The sequence below is a fragment of the Bactrocera neohumeralis genome, chromosome 6, assembly GCF_024586455.1.
Source record: "Bactrocera neohumeralis isolate Rockhampton chromosome 6, APGP_CSIRO_Bneo_wtdbg2-racon-allhic-juicebox.fasta_v2, whole genome shotgun sequence".
Taxonomy (NCBI): domain Eukaryota; kingdom Metazoa; phylum Arthropoda; class Insecta; order Diptera; family Tephritidae; genus Bactrocera; species Bactrocera neohumeralis.
The window spans coordinates 32042407-32065793 of NC_065923.1; the positions used below are offsets into that span (position 1 = coordinate 32042407).

The 23387-nt window shown below is 39.5% G+C and overlaps 2 protein-coding genes across 3 annotated transcripts in view; one reads left to right on the plus strand and one right to left on the minus strand.

Moving 5' to 3' along the window:
• The window catches only part of LOC126761350 (transcription initiation factor TFIID subunit 4), a 239487-nt gene that overhangs the window by 71163 nt on the left and 144937 nt on the right, over positions 1 to 23387 (plus strand). The window lies entirely within an intron of this gene.
• Positions 4247 to 20363, minus strand: LOC126761347 (fibrillin-2). 2 transcript variants are annotated; one of them, XM_050477417.1, is made up of 11 exons: positions 20121 to 20362; positions 12766 to 12960; positions 10507 to 10845; positions 10014 to 10439; positions 9832 to 9957; positions 7776 to 9185; positions 5925 to 7031; positions 5143 to 5867; positions 4988 to 5090; positions 4731 to 4930; positions 4247 to 4548 (listed from the first exon to the last, which is right to left on the minus strand). In XM_050477417.1, exons 1-11 carry the CDS (start codon positions 20170 to 20172, stop codon positions 4438 to 4440), a joined length of 4794 nt encoding a protein of 1597 aa, XP_050333374.1. In that variant the 5' UTR covers positions 20173 to 20362; the 3' UTR covers positions 4247 to 4437. The 2 variants fall into 2 exon arrangements, with proteins under 2 accessions (XP_050333374.1, XP_050333372.1); XM_050477415.1 differs by having other exon boundaries at positions 5925 to 9185; positions 20121 to 20363.

The window sequence follows — 23387 nt, forward strand, 5'->3', positions numbered from 1 at the left end:
CACCGTTAACGTCATGAATTTGCTGATTTTGCCTTGGAACAACTTGAAAACGATAACGATTTTTTTAAGAAAATCATCACTGATCAGGCTCATTTTAATGTGAGTGGAACAATAAATATTCGACCTGTCGATTCCGGTGAGAAGAAAATCTAAAAAATATTCATGAAGAACCACTGCCTAATTGACAGCTTGTTGTGGTTTGTGGTCTATTGGAATCAACGGTCTTTTTCTTTTCGAAATGAAGGTGAAGGTGAAGGTGACATCGCTACTGTCAATGTAACCAACTTTTTATGGCCGCTGTTAGAGGAAGTTGATCTTGACAATATCTGGTTCCAACAAGGCAGGGCCATGTCCCACACAACACGTGCAACAACCGTATTATTGCGAGAAAAGTTTGGAGATTCGATTATTTCAAGAAGTTGTGGCATTGAAAGGCTTCCAAGAAGTTGTGTTTTAACATCATTAAACTACTTCTTATGGTTTTATTTGAACTCATTGATCATTGGCGAAAGGACTCTCTTCAAGCTTTAGAAATCAATTTTGAACGACGATTTGATTTCTTGAAAAATGTACTCGAAAACTGGGTTCATCGATTTCGTTACTTCAAATGAATTCGTGGAGGCCAATTGAATAATGTTATACTCAGAACAGCTTAGAGATTTTTGTTTTTTTTTTTGCCAATTACAAATTGATAAAGCAGCCTTATTATTTTAAATGCACACAAATAAATAAATATACATAAAAATTGTTTAAAATATATATTTATTTATTCATTTATAAAAGTGTATTCTAATCATATATATTTATTAATACTAATTATTATTAATTATCTTTGCATGCACTATTTAAAGTGTATACCTTTTTATAATACGAGTAGCAAACAACAGATAATACTAAACAATGAAGGATTAATGAACTCTATTGATAACGTACATACATACATACATATATGAGCATGTGTGTACTTGTATATTTACATATACGAGTGCACACATACATATGTACATACGTATATGTTTAAGCCACTTCCAACAAACATTTTGCTGCTGGTCCACATATTTCTGCAATTAGCCACATAGTTAACAAAGTATTCACCGAATAGAAGTAAATAACCGAAAGATTAAACCTGTAAACTCAAAGTATGTGTGTGTACATATACATACATACATATATATGCTTGCTTATAGACATATAGTACAAACGTGACAATTAAGAAGCTCGCATGACTTAATAGCTACATAATGGTTTAATGATTTGTTTTTGTTTGTAGAAAAGCTGATGCAATTTTCCGCAACAATTACACTCATATATATATGTATACTTATGTATATTAATACACGAAGTAAATCTAGCACTTCATTTCATAGATAAGCGAGGCTAACGAATCAACTAATTTCGCTGCGCCTAAAACTATGTCAGATGATTTTAGGTAAATATAAGCGAATTTATGTTAACATACTTTTGAGTGGAAGGAAATAAGTGTTATGTATAGATATGTAGAATAAAAATATGTGTGTATAGCAAATAAATGATAATACTCTCTAACATATACATATCTACAGTGGCGAGCAAAACCTTGCCTGAAACATTAATTTTTCACACTCGATATGGTATGTGCCAATTTCAACTGAATTTGTGATTAACATTGCTGCAACATTCTTATGTCACATTGTCAAGTTCGCCCATCATGATCAGTTCACAAGAACGCCTGCCTACCTTCTATATATGAAAATTTTAAATTCCATTAACTCTTTTTTATTTTACAGTGTGTTAAACGAGAGTCAACGTCTTTATCAAAATAGAAATGTGCATAAAAAGTCAAAAAATCGGAACATGACTTTTGAAGCCCCCAGATGTCGAGTATGTGAAGCCCGGAGCTTATGGCTGACTTTTTACCGCAAATATTGGTAAATCTGTGCGGTTTAATATTGAAATTTGGATAGAATCTTTTTATGATAATCAGGAAGTCGGGTCAATACTTCCTCTAGCCCTATGTATTTAGCTAAGATGATAACAAAACTGGAAAAGATTTGGTAAATACTATCCGTAGCCCTCATGTATGTACTTGCAATAAGGCTTTAGAATAGACTGCAGATTTCCATACCAATATAGATAGCTAGATTGCATGAAATCAAAACATTCAAAATATGTACCAATAATTCGGACTAACATTACGAATAGTTCGCAACACTTTTCGTGTTAGCTACGTAGTACTGGCGTTGTTCTAAAATTACCCAATCAAGACAAATGGTGTGTGATTAAGTAACGATGAAAGAGGTAAATGTCCACTTGTCATGAAATAACAGCTGAAAATTTCGAAGAATCATTGCCCAGCATAAGAACTGAATACTTGAACTATATACACAAAGCCATAGGAGGATGGGCCCATGTGTAGAATTTCACGCAAGTTAGAAAGTTCTCTGAGTGCCATTCACTTGGGAGTGGTCAGAAACGATTATTTTACAATTGGCTCAAGTAGCTCATGACTTTCGGTTTTAGACCAAGCATCTTCGGGGTAGCCAAAAAACATCCGTTTCAAAGCGAGCTAAAGTGAGAAGGCGAATCATCCATTCCCAGGGTTGTGCGCTTGATTTGGGACCCGCCTCGTTAAAAAAACAGACTCACAATGAAAAAGTTAGGTTATCGTTTTCACAACTGTACGTAGCGTTTATTGGGAAAAATATTGTAATAATAGAATTATAGAAAATATATGTTTAAAGTATTGCTGCTTAGATTTGGGATCAAACAAATCCCTGATATATGTCCCGTAATGTATTAAGAGACATATTAGGTAGTCGAAAAAGTATTTTCGTATTTTGTCAATAGATGTCGTTGCAATCGTATATCTCCAGTGCTACGAATGACATTGCGTTGTAGCATAAAGTGTTGGAAAGGAGAGATCGTAATTTTTAATTAAATAAAAAAATTAAATTCGGTTAAATTAAAAAAAAAGTGTCAGCTGTTCAAAAATGAGTGAAAATAATGAAGAAGATGATACGCTATATTTTGAAACTTTTGTATAAAAAAAGAAAGAATGCCACGCCAGCCACCAATGATATTTGTGAAGTTTGCGGAGACGATGCTGTATCAGTTCGTTTCCGTTCTAGACATTTCGATGTGAAAGATGCACCTCGCTCTGGTCGAACTATCGTTGATAAAGTCGATGAAATTATAGAAAAGATTGACCAGGACCCTCACATAAGCAGCCATGACATCGCTATGGAACTTTACATTCATCATCAAACGGTTTCGACCATTTAAAAAAGACTGGCTACAAAACGAAGCTCGATGTTTAGGCACCACATGAATTGTCTGTGAAAAATTTAATGGACCGAGTTAACATCTGCGATTCTTGCAGAAACGAAATGAAATCGAACATTTTCTGAAGCTTCTGTGGCCATACATGAGATGAAAAGTGGATCAAATACGACAATAATGTGCCAAAAAGATAATGGTCTAAGCGTGGTGAAGCTCAACAAATGGTCGCAAAACCAGGAATGATGCCTCGAAAGGTTATGCTGAGTGTTTAGTAGGATTGGAAGGGAATAATCCACTACGAGCTGCTCCAGCCTGATCGAACGATTGATTCTACATTTTACTGTCAACAACTGATGAGATTGAAGCAAACAATCGAAAAAAACGGCCAGAACTGATCAACAGAAAGGGCTTCGTCTTCCAACAGGACAACGCTAGACCACACACATCCTTGATGATTCGGCAAAAACTAGGAGAGCTTGGCTGGGAAGTTTTAATGCATCCACCATATAGCCCTGACCTTGCACCATCGGACTACCATTTGTTTCGGTCAATGCAGAACTCTCTTAATGGAGTAAAGTTGGCTTCAAGAGAAGCCTCTGAAAATTACTTGTCGCAGTTTTTCGCCGAGAAACCAGAAAGGTTTTACACCGCGGGAACAATGTTTCTAGCGGAAAAATGGCAAAAAGTGGTCGACCAAAATGGTACATATTTGGTTCATTATAAATATAAGTAAGTGGAAGTTTAATTAGAAATACGAAAAGAATTTTTCGACTACCCTTTAATAAGATTTTAGTTAATAATTCGATTTATTAAGCCACTCCAAAGTATACATATTTTACACAAGAACGACTATAGTCCTTCGATAATTATTCATCTATTTTAATAATAAGTTTTTTTTTCACCGTCAGATTTTCGGAGATCCACAAGGAGATCGCTTGCGAGATCAAGGGAATCCAATTTTTTTCAAAATGAACCACCGATTCTTCAATACATTTTCAATATGATTATTCATTCTCTTTATTGAATACAAACTGTATGATTACAAATACAAATTTAAGATTAAAATACAAAAGCTGTTCTTGTTTAAATACACTTTACTGGCCATCGCTGACTTAACTACGAGTAAGTACAAAATATAAATTCCATTATAAAAGGTTCGAACTTAAGTTACTACTTCGTTTAGAAGGCAGTGAAATCGGACCAATTGGTGGCGATCAAACGGCGGTGGGCGTGACGACGCGGCGATCCACGGCGTATATTTTTCAAGACGCAGCCGTATTCTAAGGTCACCTGTTCATTATAAAATATAATTAAGATATATAATATATACGAATAAATGCATGTGGCAGCGAATGAGATTAAAAAAGCAACAACACAAGAGCAAGCAAAGTTTGCGGCGTTTAAATTCATGCAGGTCGTTTATGCCAAGTGTAGCGTACACGAATCAGCCATTCGGGATAAAAATAACTTACAGATTGGGCATCGGTAACCTTAACCGGCGCACGACCGGGGCACATCACAAACGACTCATGACCGGGCAGTAATTTCGCTTGTAAGCCCCGGGGAGACGGTGGACGCATTAATGGTGCGGGTGTTAACTGAGCAGCGGGCACTGCTGTTGGGTAGCTTACGCTCAATGTAGACAAGGAGTTGCTGACTGCGGAGTTGGCTTCTAATGAGAAATTGCAATTTTTAGTTCAATGATAGAAATTAAATATAAATCGCTCACCTTTCACAAGAATTTGGAATTCACAACGGGCGGTAATGCCTTGCTTATTAGTTGCCTCATAGTATACCGGGTGTACGCCAGCTTTAAAGAGTTCGCCGGGTATCTATAACAGCAGATAATAAGTGCATACACTTTTACAACTGTTGCGTACTTACCCTCGATTTGTAGAGTTTTTTCAGTGGACCCAGTGTGCTTTCGAAGCGCGGTTCTTCCCACACCACCGAACGTTGCAATTGATTCGGACTCAACGATACCTCGAAGGAACGCGTACAGAAATTCACGCTTGGCGAAACAGCACGCTCCACTTTGATGATTGTGCGACATCTGGCGCGTCTACCCGAAATGGGATCTTGACCACGGAATGTCACTATATGTTGACCAGCACCTAAATGAGCTTGCATATTGCGGGTCCAAGCCGGCGCAGACTCAATGTAACGGTAATCCATATTAGTGATGGGTTTTTGCAAAATAATATGAGCGGTAGTGGCGCCATCGGCCAGAAAAACAGTGGTATTGCGCGGACATTTAATGTAGGGACGTTGTGAAGCAACGGAACTACCAAAACCAGTTGGTGGTCTCACTTGTGGTAATATCGGTCTATGGAAAAAGTCGTCGACGCCAACGGAAGGTAGACGTGGCTGAGCACCAATAACGGGCAAAGTAGGTAGCAATGGAGATCTCGCCAACGGCACACACTCGAAGGTGGCATTGGGTGACCAAGTCAGTTCCGCGGTGCAGATGGCAACGCTCAAGCCGATGGGCACATAACCGGGCTGACAACGCAGCTGACAGCGTTCACCAATGACTGCATTGCTAGTTGTACAGGCAGCGGGCGCAATCTCGCCATTAATCGGTTGATGTAGACGGGGGCAAGTGGTAGCTGTAGAACGGCAGAAATGTCAATGTGTATCTTGTAACTACTGTTGATAATACTTACGCACACAACGGCTTTCAAAGTCATCCCACTGACCGGAAGCATTGCAGAAACGTTGGGTAGGTCCTTCCAGCCGGTAACCCTGGTTGCACCACACTTTGCAGCGCGTATTATAGAAATGCTTGCGCTTGTGGCGATATTTCGTGCAGTGGAAGTCACCGTTAGCCGGTGCAGTAAAGGGTGCACATTGATCGCGAGACTCAAGCAAACGTTCGCATGTGCGACGATCGCTGGCTAAACGATAGCCCAGCGAGCACTTGCACTGAAAGCTGCCAATATGATTAATGCATTCACCACCAACACAGCCACCGTTGTCCAGCAAACACTCGTTAATATCCTCACAATCGCGACCATTGCGGAGCGCATAACCTGGCGGACACACACACTCGTAGGAGCCGTTGGTATTCAGACAGTTATACTGACAAACTCCAGGTGTAGCGCATTCGTCAATATCCACACAGTGGTTGGGGTTCACAGAGCTCACTGCAAAGCCCGGCGGACAGATTGTCACACAATTTACACCATCGTCGGGAGTTACGCCATCCGAGCAAAGACATTGGAAGCCACCAGCGGTATTATGACATAGCTGCACACAACCGCCATTATTGTAGGCGCATTCATCAATATCCACGCAGGTCTTGCCGTCTACGGAGAGTTCGAGTCCACTAGGACAAGAACAACCCGTTTCTGGATTACAAATATGTGAGCAGCCGCCATTATCGCGTAGGCAGACATCTATTATAGCGGTATCCTGCGTGTCGAGGTCATCGGTGCGCACATCAACTTCCAACGGAGTGGTTGCAAGGCAGTTCCGTTTATCCGCCGCCAATGTGTGACCTACAGGACAGCTGCACTCGTAACTGCCCAATTTATTGTCGCAACCGTGACTGCAACCATGGTCGCTGGCAATGCACTCATCCACATCCAAACAAGTCGCTTTATTCTCACCCAACAGATAGCCCTCCGGACAAATACACTCATAGCCGCCTTCCACATTTACACAATCGTGCGAGCAGTCGTGTCTGCCCAGCGCACATTCGTCGACGTCTATGCAGGTACGACGATCCTCACCCAACTGAAAGCCGCCCTCGCAGCCGCATTCGTAGGAACCTAGAAGATTTACGCAAACAAAAGTACAATTACCAAAACCATTGGCGCATTCGTCGATATCGACACAGTCGAGACCATTCGGCGATAATTCATAACCCGCGCTGCAAGCACATTCAAAGCTGCCAAGTGTATTGTAACAGTGCTGACGGCAGCCACCATTCGCGCGCGCGCATTCGTCGATGTCCAAACAGGTGTGCGCATCAGCAGCCAAAGCATAGCCGGTCGGACAGCGGCAGCGCACACCCACACCGGCTGCGAAGTCACACGCATGCGTGCAACCGCCATTGTTCTGTAAGCAAGCATTCACCATCAAGCAAGTGCGATTATCCACCGAGCTTAGCGTAAAGCCAGGTGGACAGGAGCACTGGAAGCTGCCGGGAAAATTCATGCAGAAATGTGAGCAATTTCCGTTCGAAATGGAGCATTCGTCGATGTCTAAGCATGAGGGTGAAGAATTGTGTGTGTTTGAAATGGTTGGTGTTGAAATGATAGATGAAGTTTTGGAAAATGAGCTGGCCGGCTGCATGGATGAGAGTAGCGCGCGCAGCGAAGCATAAACCGGCGGCAAACCCAACGCAAAGCCAGGCGGACATATGCAAGTGTACGAGCCATTGAGATTTTCGCAAAGCGTACCCGCGCCGCAATTGTGCAGCCCCAAAGCGCACTCGTCCACATCGAAGCAAAACGATTTGAGCGGACCATCGAGAAACTCAAAGCCCAGTTCGCAGGCGCAATCGTACCCACCTGCAAAATTCTTGCAAACCTGATGGCAACCACCATTGCCGATCTCACATTCGTCAACGTCCACACACGATTTGCCATCAGCAGCCAATTCATAACCGCTGCGACAGCCACAAGCACCATCCTCCTCCGACTTGCAAATATGTTCGCATCCATTATTTTGCTCAGTACAAACATCTTTGTACGAGCAGTGTAAGCCGTCATCAGCCAATGACATACCTTCCGGACAAATGCACTTGAAGCCCACACCTTCAGCAATACATTGGTGTGAACACTGATGCGCTTCGCAGGGATCGGCGATATGACAAGCGCCACTCTCGGCCTCAGGTTCGCTGCCATCGGCACATAAGCAGACGAAACCGCCGGGTTTATTAACGCAATTCAAAGTGCCACAAACTTCCGGTGTCGCTGCACACTCATCGACATCAGCGCAAACATGTTCGTTGCTGCCCTCGTCGAAAACGAAGCCCAACGGGCAGCCACATTGATACGAACCCAAATTGTTGAAGCACTCGTGTGAACATTCGTGCATACCGTTAGCACATTCATCGATATCTTGGCAGCGGTTCGCCTCAAACACATAACCCGACGGGCATTCGCAGCTAAAGGCGTTGTTATCCTCACTCGGCACACACACGCCGGGCGCACAACTTTCATAGCCGCCCGCCACGGTGCATACGCTCTCAGCCACCACGCAATTGTGTAAGTCATCACTCAACTTGTAACCCGCTGGGCAAACGCATTCATAGACGCCACTCGGCAAATCGACACACTGATGCGCGCAACGTGTCTTATTCAGTTGTGGATTATTCAAATCTTGACAGGTGTCTGCCACACAAGTGCGTTGATCCTCGAGCAGGTGCTCATTAGCGCCACAAGTACAAATAAACGAGCCAATCGTATTCACACAACCACCGGTACACAGTTTAGTAGGCGCTGCCGCCGCATCGTCTTCACTCTCTACGATAACGTCACACTCGTTGATGTCGACACAAGTGCGTTCGTCTTCGGCAAGATCATAACCGCCGGGGCAGGTGCACTCGTACGAACCATCGGTGTTCAGGCAGTGTTCACAGCCGCTTGTGCCCTCAGCGCACTCGTCAATATCTACGCAATTGTCTGAGTTCTCGCCGCCTGCGCGATAACCGGCCGGACAGATAGGGCCACTTTCCGAAATGCGACGTATGCCCTGATCGTCTTCACTTTCTTCTTCCGCATTGGGCTCACTTTCGACTTTTGTTTCTACTTCGTCCACTTCTTTGACATCTTCCTCCACTTCTTCAACTTCATTGGTCGCCCCTGCGCCATTTTCTGGCGTATTCAGCGCCGGTATGCAGCGGTAAGAGCCGTGCGTATTCTCACAACCGCCGGCGCATTGTGCAGCCACTTCGGGTTGCTCGCATTCGTTGATGTCTGCAAAAAAGTGAGATTAATGCAGTCTTCAGAAAAAAGAGTACCAATTAGCAATAACTAGCGTATAATTAGTGGTGAGCAGAGTAAGCATTTAGCATGAATTTTGACACTTTCTTCTCTCAACCAGGTTCAATGTTATTAAGCAATTGTCATTTCGACTTTCCAAGCTTGTAACGCGGCCCACCTTCACAATTTTTTCCGTCTGTCGACATCAGCCAGCCGCTCGGACACAGACAATAGATGCGCCCCATCGACGAGAGGCACTGATGTGAGCACCCACCATTGGCGTTGGCGCACTCGCCGGCATCGTTGCAGGTGTGATTATCGTCGGCTAATTGCGTGCCGGCTAGACCTTCGCACGAGCATCTGTAGCCGCGCCATTCATTGTGGCAGGTGTCTTGGCAGGGCCCATGTCCGTTGCGTAACAAGCACTCGTTGATATCTGAGGCAAGTTTGGATATGCGTGAGGGTGTTGTGGGTGAGCGCGTGTGTCAGATGTTTGATTGCAATACAATGGAAGAGTTGGCGGGAGTTTAGCGGGTGACGGATGTGACATGCAGATGTATGAAATAAATGATATATGAAGCGTTTACAAACTACAATACAAGTTACAGTTTAAATGACGAGCATGCTAATGGACACTCACCGATGCATGTATTGCCCGTCAGTGTATTGATTTGCAGACCCTGCTCACAGGCGCACTGGTAAGAGCCGGGTAGATTGTTGCAAAGCTGCTCGCAGCCGCCATTATCAAGCTCACATTCATTAATATCTAAAAAAAAAGATAATATCAATACTAAGCTTCACTTTATAACGTTCCAGGCTCACCATGACAGCTGGCGTAGTCGTTTGGATCCAAACTGAATCCATCAAAGCAGGAGCACTTCAGACGCGGCTCATTCTCGCCCGGGAAAAGCAAACGCTCGCATTTCTGCTCACAACCACCTTTGTCGGCGCCGCAGTTGTCATCGAGATAACGTGGTGTATATGGATCCTGTGTGGGCGCAACAACAATGTTGACATCGGTAACCGGCACGTCAGGCTCAGCATTGGACGGCGCGCCGCTCTCACTTTCTTGCGCAGTATTTTCGTGCGCCGCAGTTTCAATTTCATTGCTGATTTCTTGCTCGTTCTCCTCAACTTCCGCGATAGCCGGCGGTGGTGGTGGCGGTGGTGCTACGCGATTATCGGTCGACTCCTCTGCAACGTCTTCTTCGTCTTCGTCATCGTCAACCGCTTCATACTCGTCGTATTCTGTGCAGGTGAAAGTACTGTATTTATAAAAAAGACTGTTTTGCCAAGAAATTTCGTTCGCACTCACCTTCCTCATCCGCATCGGTGTATTCGCCCAGCGCCACACAAGTCGGCAAATCGCCTACCCACTTGCGTTGACTGCAATATAATGTCGTTATGTCGGCATCCTCCAATTCGAAGTTATCATTACAAGCGTAAACCGCCACCAGGAAGACATGTTCACCTTTGCGCCGACGATCGTATTTCTGCACGAAGCCATGCCTTATATCGGGTGCTATAATTTTCGCCTGCACGCAAGTCATATCCAGTGAGGCGGCCATCTCTGCAGAAATATGTCTGTCTTCAATTATATTCTGCGGCTTCTTCTTTTTGGCGCGCTCTGCATTTACCTCATTCGAGAGCCCAGCTGAAATGAAAATATTTTGGCTTTAGACGAGTTTTAGTATATGTATGGAAGATTTTTACTGATTTCAAAGATGGATCCCTGGTAAAAATTCTAGTTTTATGAAGTTATCATTTGCGAGTTGCTACTACTATAATTCAGTCAAGAAACCGATTCACACTCAGTTAGCCAAATATGACAATACAATTTACTGAATAATTTCCGTTTTGGCTCTATGAAATCGTAGTCAAGCCAGTAATGCTCTATGGTGTATTCATCTGGTGGATGGCGCTCAAAAAGCTCACACTTTCTAAGAAGCTGGAACTAGTGCAAATAGTGGCTATCATGGCATGTCTGTTGTACTTCAGACTACACCAGCAATAGCACTTAATGCCATTTTAATGCACTTAATGAGCTTTTTCACGCATAAGTCGAAGCTAGGAGAGAAGATTGAGGTTGGGAGACTTTTCTGTAAGAAGCTGTCAGTCAATCTTAGCTTGAGGCCACCGGACCAATGTAGTGTCTTTCAGGCTGAAGTGACCGCGGTGGCGGAGTCATACTGCTACGAAGTGTAGCCTCTTTCAGGGAGGTGTGCATTAACTCTCTCATAATCTGGATCTCCCCATTGGAGTCATGCGTTCTAACACTGGCGCTTGTCGTCGACGACTAGCTTCTCTGCGATAGGACATTCTTTAGAACGCAGGAGATTTACTGAACTACTTGCGCTTAGCAAAGTTCATATTTTCGCAATCGTAGAGGTTCTTACTTGACACTTTGCGTACTTGAAGACATAGCCGAAACTGATATTAGGCATCTCAACAAACAACAGCTTTGTCAATTTGCAAGGTCTTATGTTCGATTGTATAGGATTTTTAAGTAACACGGCGGAACGGAGTATAAGCTATTCAAGTGAGATCCATGCTAGTAGCGACCTCTTTACCTAACCTTACCTTACTTTCGGTAATCCCGATTTATATTATATATAACCGAGATCAATCTTGATATATTATTATTGCTGTGCTAAAAAATTCCAAATGGTTTGCTAAGTAGTAGAAGTATTTTCCTCCTTGAAACCATTTGAGATCATCAAGCAAGCAAAAGAAGGATCGAGGTCTTCATATCCGCATACCACTTTGAAAAAACTGTATGTCAAGTCTTTATATAATAATGTGCCTTTTCAGGCAAGGATTATGACTAACGAAAACTTAGAAAAAGGAAAAACATTAACTTTGTTAGCTAATACTCTTCGAAGGCACATTTCTTATAGAATAAAAGGATATAAAAATATCTTTATATTGGTTTCGACCATCCAAATTGTATGGCTCTATGCTATAGTTGTGATGTGCCCAATTTCTTCGAAGAATAAAGCATTGTTTTGGACATTAATCTCCGCCCAATTGCGTGAAGATACCTTCGAAAAAAGTACAACGACTTGACTTTGATTGATCAGTTTGTATGCCAGCAATTTTGTATAAAGATCCGATATCGGCTGTTCCGACAAATGAGCAGCTTTATGAAGCGGACAAAACGTATTCAAAACTGTATTGTCAACTCAAATTCTGAGAAACTCAGCTCGTCTAAGTGATCATTTATATATAAACTCTAAAGAACTTCCGATATTTTTTTCTCAGTGTTACAAAATTCGTCGCAAACTTTAAATACCCCATTCAAGGTATACAAATTTAATGTCCATATTACCTTCGGATTGATCAAAAAGGCGTCATTAAATTTTACAGTTATTGACAAGGTGGCGCTCGAAAAACAAAACAAAAAAACTTTGAGAATATATTTACGCGCATCAGATATAGTACATATGTATAAGAAACGATCGATTAACTTTTATGACTGATCGATGATGATCTTCAAGGTGTCATAAATGATATGAACCAATTTTATTAATTATTAAACCAGAATTAATTATCATAGACAAACATTATTACATACCTTTTTCGCATTTTGGCGGCTCAACATCCCAGAGATCCGAATCCACATCGCATATCAACTCGTTGCTACCACTCAACTCATAGCCCTCCTCGCATTCATATATGGCGCGCACAGCATCCTCTTCATTGATTATTTTTACGGTGGAATGTTCCGCATAGGGCGCACTCTCACAGTCCTCATGGCGCGCCAGTGACACTTTTTGAAACAAATAATAAGAAAATACACAAAAAAAATAAATATTGATTTAAGGTTATGCTGATTTTCAAAAGCATTTACGCATAATCTCAAAGCAATAAACATAATGAGATATTGATGTACAAAAATAGCGTGACACCCACTCATTGGCATCGGAGACATTTTACATGCTCTCGCTTTGTGTTTAGAGGCGATGCTCTTAAGCTCACACACATACATACACAAATTTTAGAATTTCTCGAGCCAATTTTCTTGCTGATTTATGGCTTAAAGTTTTCCAGATTATTAAATACTCTTTGATTGGGCATGTGCAGAGAATATACTATATAACATACATCGTATATACATACATATGTAGGTTTAAGTGAAGTGCTTGCCGGCCGGCATATTCCATATTGATCTACTTTATTTCTTTCTCTTAATTCGCTGACATGATTTTTTCACTTTGCCGCAACAAAATCGTAAATAACGAATTCCGAGCCTTTTTATACTCTTGCACGCTGTTGCTACAGAGTATTATAGTTTTGTTCACCTAACGGTTGTGCGTAACAGCAAAACTAAGCGAGCAAGATATAGTTGTATATAGGTATATAAATGATCAGAGTGACGAGAAAAGTTGAAATCCGGTTGACTGTCTGTCTGTCTGTCCGTTCGTCCGCCCGTCCGCGCTGTAACTTGAGTAAAAATTGAGATATCTCGTTAAAACTTGGTATGTGGCTTTCTTAGTACAAAGAAAATGTCGAGTTCGTAGATGGGCGTAATCGAACCACTACCACGCCTACTTTAAATATAGCACGATTTCAGATTTCACTTAATTCGTTCAGTTTCCAGTAAACAAATCAGGAAGCAATCAATAACGTGATACAACTTGCACGAATAATGGCTTTAGTGTGTGCTGCCTTATGACCAAAAATTGTTTAAATCCAATAAAAGCCCCTAGGTACCGAATATTTAGACCCCGGTACCTATAGTTGACTTTTGATCGAAAATGTAGGTCAATGTGTGATATATAATAGGTTGTCAAAAAAGTTTTGCGGTATTTTCGCTAGTTGGCGCTAAAAGCGCGTAGTTCTAGTTTTATTCGTCGCATCGGGTCATGCTATACCTTTTTGGAAAGCTCATTTCACGCGCTAATACGTGTTTGATTGATTGTCGTTTCTTTTAAGTCGTTCGTGAGTTATAGCGTCGCAAACATGGAGCAAAATAAAGAGAAAATACGGCATATTTTATAGTACTACTAGGATAAAGGCAAAAATGCATCTCAAGCCGCCAATAAAATTTGTGCAGTTTATGGACCCGATACAGTTTCCATTTCCACCGCACAACGATGGTTTCAACGTTTTCGTTCTGGTGTAGAGGTGGTCGAAGATGCGCCACGCTCCGGAAGGCCTGTCGTCGAAAATTGCGATAAAATCGCTGAATTGGTCGAAAGAGACCGGCATAGTAGCAGCCGTAGCATCGGTCAAGAGCTGGGCATGAGTCATCCAAAATTCATTTCAATTTCAATAAAAAAAAAATTCAATAATATTATCGCAAGACTTTTTTGACAACCCATTATAACTGAAATTAAGCGATAATCATTCTCTTATAATGATGTGTCTGTATGCCAAAAACTGATTGAATCGAGTCATCCATATACTTAATATAAGTTTTTCGAAGAGAGTAACTTTGTACCGCATATAGCGGCCAATATGTGAGTTATCCAAATGAAAACAAGAGAGCGTGTTTTATTCATAATAGTGTATTTTTGTGCCTAAAATAGATAAATTGGAGCAAAAACTAGTCCTCTCCCCTATATAACAAATATCAGGATTTTCGAACATCCCGCTGACTTTACTCTGTATGATTGGTTTTACAACTTAAAGTATTTCCCTGGCTTTGATTCTTGCAAGTTGCAAGAGCATAAAATGTTTGGTTGCAACCGAACTTAGCTCTTCCTTACTTGCTATTTATATTTTTAGTTCTTTTTATTCTCTTATTTTATTTTTGTGATACGCGTATACGAAAATAAATTTTAGTTTAGAAAATAGTTTTATAAAATGTTCTGATTTATAATGGAAAATTTAGTTGAAGTTAAATGCATGAATGATGTCATATTCGAATGGGACAAGATTTTAAATTCTCTTTTATATATTCTAGATAACATCGCATTAATATTAGATATACAAATGTTTGTACAAAGTGTTTGAGTGTAAATAATTCTAAAAAAAATATCTCTTGTTGCTTGTCTGTCCATCCTTCTATACACACAAAAAACAGATCATCAGGTTTTGTGATATCAATCCGAAATTTTGCACACTTCCTCACTTTTTCCAAGAAGCTGCTCATTTGTCGGAACTTGCAATATCGGACCACTATACCATATAGCTGGTATACAAACTGAACGATCGAAATCCAGTTTTTGTTGGGGAAAAAATTGTAATTGTACAAGATATCTTCACTATATTTTGTATAGACTACTGGCCAAGACAACGCTCTACATTCTCTAATAGATGTAGATGCTTGGGTGCTTGGACGTTATGGAACTGTATGTTGATTAACTTTCACTCAAACAAGCAATACCGTCGGGCACAATAATTTGGAAGATATGCATTTGGAGTTAAACCGACTCAACGATTATTTTCACTTATAAATTGTTTGCTTGAGCTCAATCAGAGTCGACACATAAAATATATTTAGATCCTCTGCTCCCTCTTTGATGCCAACACGACGATTTTCAAGCACGTTTTCTTTAACATTTTTGCTGTTGACAGAAGTGCAGTCAGCCACGTTTTCAATGACTTCACGATCTTCACTGAATGCTTTTTGCCACTCAAATACTTGTGTTCGTAGTAAAGAAGAGTCGTCAAAACACTTCTGCAACATTTTCCACGATTCTGTAGTTGTGAATCCTTAAAAACACAAAATTTTAAGCAAACTCCTCAGTTTTTTATTAATATTAACTATTTTACACTTATGTGAGCAACAAATAGTAAGAATTTGTTCGTAACTTAAAAATTCCTAATTTATTTTTCAAAATCTATATAAGCTCCCTCAAAGTAATCCCCGCTGGCCACAATACACTTGTGCCAAAGTTTTTTTCTATCCTCGAAACGGTTGTTAAAGCTAATTTCCGGAATAGCCTCCAATGCGCGTATCAGTTCACGTTTAATGTATTCAATTGACTCAAAACTGTTTCCCCGGGGCAGTCGTTTGAGTTTGCTGAATAGCCAAAAGTATAAAAACCAAGAGTTGTCGGTCCACAGTTCCGGCGCTTTTTTACGAATAGCTTTGCATAACACTAAATAATATTGTTGAAAGTTTGACCAGTCGGAAAGCATTCGGAGTGCACCACACCTCGATAAACGAAGAAAACTGTCAACATAACCTTGATCTTGAACTGTTCTGACAGTGTTTTTTCGGCTCTGGCTCAGTTTTGCCACGATATTCCACCGACTTGTCTGTTTCCGGGTAGTAAGCATAGATCCAAGACCCTTCGTCAGTAATAATACGTTTCATGACATCCTGGTGGTCGGAAAGCATTGTTTCACTAACGTTAACGCGACACTGTTTTTCGAGTTTTTTGTTTTTTGAGTGATTTTGGAACCAAAGTGAAAGCACGTTCACTTTTTTTAGGCCCAAATAATATTTCAAAATGGTTTTCACTGATATTTTTGATATGTTGATCAGCAGTTGATGTTGATGACCGTCCCGGACGTGGTTCATCGTCTACACTTCTGAATGTTTCGGCACCAGAAATTTGATGCCGCACTTGCAATTTAATGGATTGCGATTGCGACTATTTGTTAAATAATTTCACTCATCGCAAAAATCGCCAAGTTCACTTTATGTACTTTAGAATGACACGCGTAAACTAAACACTAATGATTATTTTTATGTGTCGTTTGGCATAGATGTCACTGACATTCATACCAACATAGAAAAAATTATTTCGACGAGTGGGTTTTCGCGCAAAATTTAAATTAAAAAGTCTTACTATTTTTTGCTCACAGTTGTACGTATTAACAAACTTCACACGAACAAAAACGAAATTGTATCAATCTTGGAAAAAAACTTAACGACGCGGTTTGAGCCCATATGTCCAGGACCAGTCAGTGCCATATTTTATAAGATGGTATATACATTTATTAAATTTATATAATAATATTTTCTTATTATGTTATATATCATATTAACCACTTTATACGAGAATAAATATACAAAAACCGCTTCCCCATAACAAATTGGATCGCAATCATATGCAAACCGGATCTCACCTATTATATCTCAACAGACTGGCAAGAATATTTTAAATCTAATTCCCAAAATATTAAAAACCCAGAAAATTTATGGAGCAAGTATCATCCCAAACATATCTCAGCAATTTCTCAGCAATAAGTTAAACTTTAGGTTTCTTAAAGGGTTTTCTTCCAATACTCCAGCTATGGTAGCTTCTTCTTCTTTATTTGCCTATTCGTATTCGAATATTGGCGATTATATAACATTTAATAATATGTACAATATTAATAAGCTTAATATTAATATAATAATGTATTGTTTACATGTTAAATATATACTATATATTGTATATTGAAACAGAAAAAAAAAATATCACAGATTTTGAATTATCGCAGCATATTTCTCTCTATCTCTCGCCACATCTATAAGGTTGCCAATGTTCTGGATTCCTGTCCATTGTCGAATGTTTCGAAGCCGCGAAAGTTGTTTACGGCCAATACCCCGTTTTCCTTAAATTTTTCCTTGGATAATTATTTGTAGGAGCTCATACTTAGAGTGCCTCATAATATGTCCTAGGTAGGCTGCTTTCTTTGTTTTATAGTCCTTAACAACTCTCAATTGCGGTTCACTCTTCTCAAAACTCACTGTTTGTGACTCGATCTGTCCATGGAATACATCTTTCTGCTTTTTCCAATCCTACGAAATCCATTCAAGAATTTTGTCGTTATAATATCCCCATAAAGATATGCGACCATATAAAGTGCATTAGTATACTAAGGATCACACACGGCTGAAAATTCTTAAAAATAAGTAAAACAGAAGATTCTCTTTAACAAAAGCTCATGTCTTCTTCATTCAGTTTCAACATTACACAAAACTGTTTAATAATTGGAACTTTGTAAAATACTGAATCGCATGCTCGGCCATTCCTTCTGCTTTACGCTGGGGTGATATGTCGGCCTGTATTCTTGGTGAAATTTCCATTTTGTTTACTGAACTGTTCAAATCAAATTATGTACATGATGAGCTCGTAACTATTTCTACGTTTCTGCTAACAGTTTTTTAACTGTCAATTTTGGCACACTGTATCTTTCGCAGTATGATATTGCCAAGGCTATTTGTGATATAAAGCCTTCCTTCAAAATTGATCTTGATGGGCTGCTAATTGTTTTCCTTTGTTTAACCTCTCAAGCTTCTCTTCAAAAAGTCTCTGTTATCTGTTAACTTTATATCAGACTGCAAATTTACATGCATCACCTCTATGTCTTATTTTTAAACTCTCTAAAATTCCAGAATGTTTAGTGCTCTGTGAAGAATAAGTTATTCTTTCGAAGTTAAAATAATCATTAACTTCAATTAACATGGGTTTGTCTCTAGTATCTCTACTGTGTCAAATTTAGCTATTTTTAGTGATTATTTCATGTCTGCCCTCTCCGCTAGATTTCAAGTAAATTGTGTTTATTTAGATTTCTCTTAAGCCTTTGCTAAAGTATCAGACAATATTCGAATTAAAAAGTTATTCTCTTTAGGCTTTCACTCTGTCTTCTTGCAGTGGATCAAGTCATACAATATTTGCACAATAGACATTGTATTGTTATTGTCGACGAGGTGACATCTGATTCTTTAATTGTGTCAACGGGAGTGCCACAAGGGAAGCGTTTTAGGTGCTCTTCTCTTTGTGCTGTTTATCAACGACATTTTCAAAAACTCTGAAGATGCAATTAAACGTCAGTGTAGTATTGACAGTTATTATGATTGGTGCCTGAAATCTCAGCTTTCTCCGAATTTGGGTAAGTGTTATCAAAAAATCTCATGTGCGATAATGGGGACGTAGCATCTTAACTTCTTGTTAAAATATTTGAAATTGTGTCTTAAAATATGTAATCGAAATCAAATATCTTGGGGTAATCTGAGACAAAAGATTTTTTTCAATAATCACATCAATTTTATCACTTCTAACTCATTTTCAGTCCTTGGTTTTGAACGTTGAAATGCTTCCAAATTTTCCGACCTCTATACGTTAAAATCACTATTTACATCTTTTGTTCGTTCTACCGTGGCGTATGCTGTGTTTATCTCCAGACCATATTGTCGACCCTTAATTAATAAGATTGAACGCGTTCAAACGATTTTTCTTACATTTCCTCTCCGCTCTTTAAAGGTTTTTTTTTATTGTACTATGAAACACCACTAAAATATTGTTCTAAATTTTCAAGTTGATCCGAGGTATAGGTTCAGAGATACAGCCTTGAGAACTTGTGCGCTCGAGACTAGCTAGGCTAAGTGCGCCGGTTGGCAAGATTTCTCGAGAACTACTCAACCCATCTTCGTGAATTTATACACAGGTCTTTGAGATATAATTCTTAAAGACTTGGACGAAGGATTTTTTTTCGATTACAACTATTTAAAAAAAAAAAGTGTCGCGAAATTTTCACTGAAATTTTAATTTTTTTGTAAAAATGTCAGCCAAAAATCCAATTTTCAGTTTTTTCCCATCGTCAAGTTCTAAGTCATAGTATTAACTAAACCACGTATTTTTCATTTTATATGTTCCTGTAAGAAGTTTTTCTGCCAATGCGGCCGCATCTTTTTTCCGAGGGGTCACCGGAAATAGCGTCGCAATGGCCGTGTTTAAAATATTTTTTTCCAAAAATTTCAGAATTTCTTTGTATAGTGTACGTTTATAACAAAAAAAATTCTAATTAAATATTTCATTTTATATAGTATTAGAAAATAATGTTGAAAAAGTTCTGTTTTCTACCCGAGGAAACCCATGTACCCCCTTAAAAAGGGTTTCATTTGCTCGTTATTATTCACAAATATACTTTTCACCATAATACTAGTGTCTGATACATTTTTGAAGTGTTCTGTGCGATCACAGCGCCACTTGAAGGGTTAATAAAATCCCGAACTAAATTCAATGATTGAAAGCGCACACTTACCACCAATTAATGCCACGATCGCGAGCCAAACAAGTTGACAGCGCACAGCCATGCTGCTAATCCTTCGCGCTTAACCAAATCACAATAGTTTAGCGAGCGGAAAGCCAAAACACTCGGGAAAAATCACTTTAATGCGCGGCTGTTAACGATTTTAAAACATTGCCAGATTTGTTGGCGACACCTTGAATTCTGCAGAGATTTTGAAATGAAAATAGCACACACTTAAATTTTTTTAAACTTTCGGCATTAAAAATAGCTGCTGCTTAAAAGGGGGAAAAGTTGAGCACTTAAAAAAAAATTATGTGAATTTGCACTACGGTATTTAATTGAAAGAGCAGAGTGAGTGCACAAGAAGTGAAGAATATAGTACATATAATTTTTTTAAATAATTTTCGAAATAAAATAGCATAAACTATGTATATATATATATATACACTGAATATAGAGATATGTTTTTCACTTTCTTAGCACTAATTCTATATATTTTTCTATATATTTTCACACTTCCACAGGATAACCAAAATCACCGGTTTACTTACGCACAACTTTTCTTAGTCACGGCCGCGGAAAGACTGAAGATTTACTTCGCCGCACGATTTTCCACAACCACCGATAGTTCTTTCAAATAGCATATATTATATATAGTTACAAACACACACACACACGTCCACTTGATCGGCAGCCTGCCGCCCTAAAAAGCCAAACAACAAGGAAACATTGTCTCCGAAAATCATAAAATGATTCATAACATGGATTTTCTCTCGGCGCGCCGCTGCCTTGACTCTCCGCAGCTTCCACGGCGGAACAACAGCGGCAAGTGGTGCATGGTGCCCTCAGCGTTTCATGCCATGCGCTGCGAAGTAAAGGTGCATAAGTGTGTTTGGCTGTTTATGTCGGCGGCGATCGCGCCAAAGATCTCTAAGATGTTTCGCTATTTATGTGACAAAACTATTTTTAACACTTTCCGTTGGAAGTGCTACAAGACGGTGTGTCTGTACATATGTACATATGTACAAGTGTGCGTGTGTATGTCACTATAAGTGGTTGTCGGTGTTCGGAAAATATGAGTGGTTATAAAAAAGTCATTAAGCATAGAAAATCATATAATGGAAATGCTTCATTCGTTGCCATTTGCTTTTGCTTTACGGTATCCAGGTTGCCATCGACGCTACCGATGAACTCTTGGTACCGCAAGCGCTTTGATTCAGTTCCCTTGGTATTTGTGTTATAATTCATATAATGATATATGATTATTATTATGATTGCGATAATATGTGACACAATATTTTATGTTTCGATACATTTACTTCCTCAAAATATCTGCAATATTTCATTTTTAGAATAATGTGTGTCGAGTGTGGAATTTTTACTCCACCGTCAATACATCCATTCAGTTACATAAGGTATGATGCTCAAAAAATTTTTTTTTATCGTCAACCGAAGACTTTAAAATTATTATTTGGAGTTGCCATCCTCGAGACTTCATAAAGTGACTAATTGAGTCGATTAAGCCAATACCGTCTCTCTCTCCATCAGTCTGTATATATCCGAGCGTGCCAAGAAGTTGTTCATTTGTTGGAGTGGCGGATGCCAGATCAATTCAAAAATTTGGCACGGATTATTGCTTAATGCAAAGGCGCAATCTCCGAGGTAATTTTTCAGATCGGATCATTATACCATATAGCTGTCATACAAACTGAACCATTGGAATCGAGTGCTTGTATGAAAGCTTTTCAATTTTACGAAATATTTTGGTATAGTTTGGGATGAATTATCGTCCAAGCCAATTATCACCGAAGATATTGTTCAGATTGAGTCACTAACGGGTGATCCAAGAAGAGATACATTTTTCCATGGCCTTTTTTGACTAATCACGCGTCAGTTGTGTCAAGCTATTGTTTTTATTCCGTTCGGCTCGTATTTCATAATAGAAAGACTTACTAATAAACAACCTTTACAAACCGTTCAACTTTATTCCAAAAATTCTATTTCCGTAAAGAATGTGTTTTGCGCGCTTCGCTCAACTTATGTTCAACATAATCGGCCTACTGAGCGTACTATTCCCAACACCATCACCTACCTTGAGACCGAACTTTCATTATTGGATAAAAACGTCCAGCACGCAGTGAAGAAAATATAGTAGACGTAGCTGAGAGTGTACACGAAGACCGTGGAAGTTGATTCGGCATCGTTCGCAGCAACTCGGACTGGCGTATGGAGCGACTTGGTGCATTTTACGTCGAAGTCTTAAATTGAAAGCGTACAAAACCCAGTTTGTAGAAGAACTGAAGCCGTTCGACCTTCTCAAGCGACATCGCTTCGCGCTATGGGCACTTGAAAAGTTTTAAAAGATCCAACTTTTTCGACTTTTGACTTTGTTCAGCGATGATGCCCATTTCTGCCTCAATGGGTATGTTAGCATTGCATATTAGAATTGCCGATTTTGGGACGGAGAGCAACCTGAAGAGATTCAAGAGCTGTCATTTCATTTAGAAAAAACAACGGTTTGGTGTGGTTTCTGAGCCAGTGGAATCGTCGTTATCGCGCCATGATAACCGACTTTTTGAGGTTTGATGTAGAAGCTCGTAATCTTTGGTTTCAATTTATTGAGAGAACACTTCGGTGAGCACATAATGGCGATTGGCCACCAAGTTCGTGTAATATCACACCGATAGAATTTGTAAAGTCTAAAGTCTATCTGGTCGATCCGCTTCGATCCAGGCTTTGGAGCAAAACATCACGCTAAAAAACTAAAGAAATTAAAGTACATTTATATTACGTGCACTGCTACTTAGTTATTGATATAAGCATAATCAAGCAGCTGTAAAGTCGTAAACCTACCTTGGTCGTACTTATTACCTTTTATACCCAGCACCACTCCAGTGATACGCTAGAAACACGTTTATTTTTCCCACGCTCAAAAAATGTAATCTACAGGGTCTTTTTATTCTTGAAATGATGATAGAGAAACTTGAAAACCTTGTCATATTATATATATATATGATTAATTATTAAAAATTTAACTGACAGAGATTTTATAAAAATGTATAGATCATCAATAAAATTAGTCTAACTTTAGAGAAATGCTTATTTTTGGTAAACTTTGATTTATTATTCAATATATGTAGTCGCCGTCGGGGTGATCTTTCACTTTTTTACATCATTTTTGCAGTACGATTTCTTCATTCATTATTGCTCATTTTTTTATACAAATTCGGAATCGTTTTGAATCATACACGACACCCACTTTACATGATCTTTTGACAT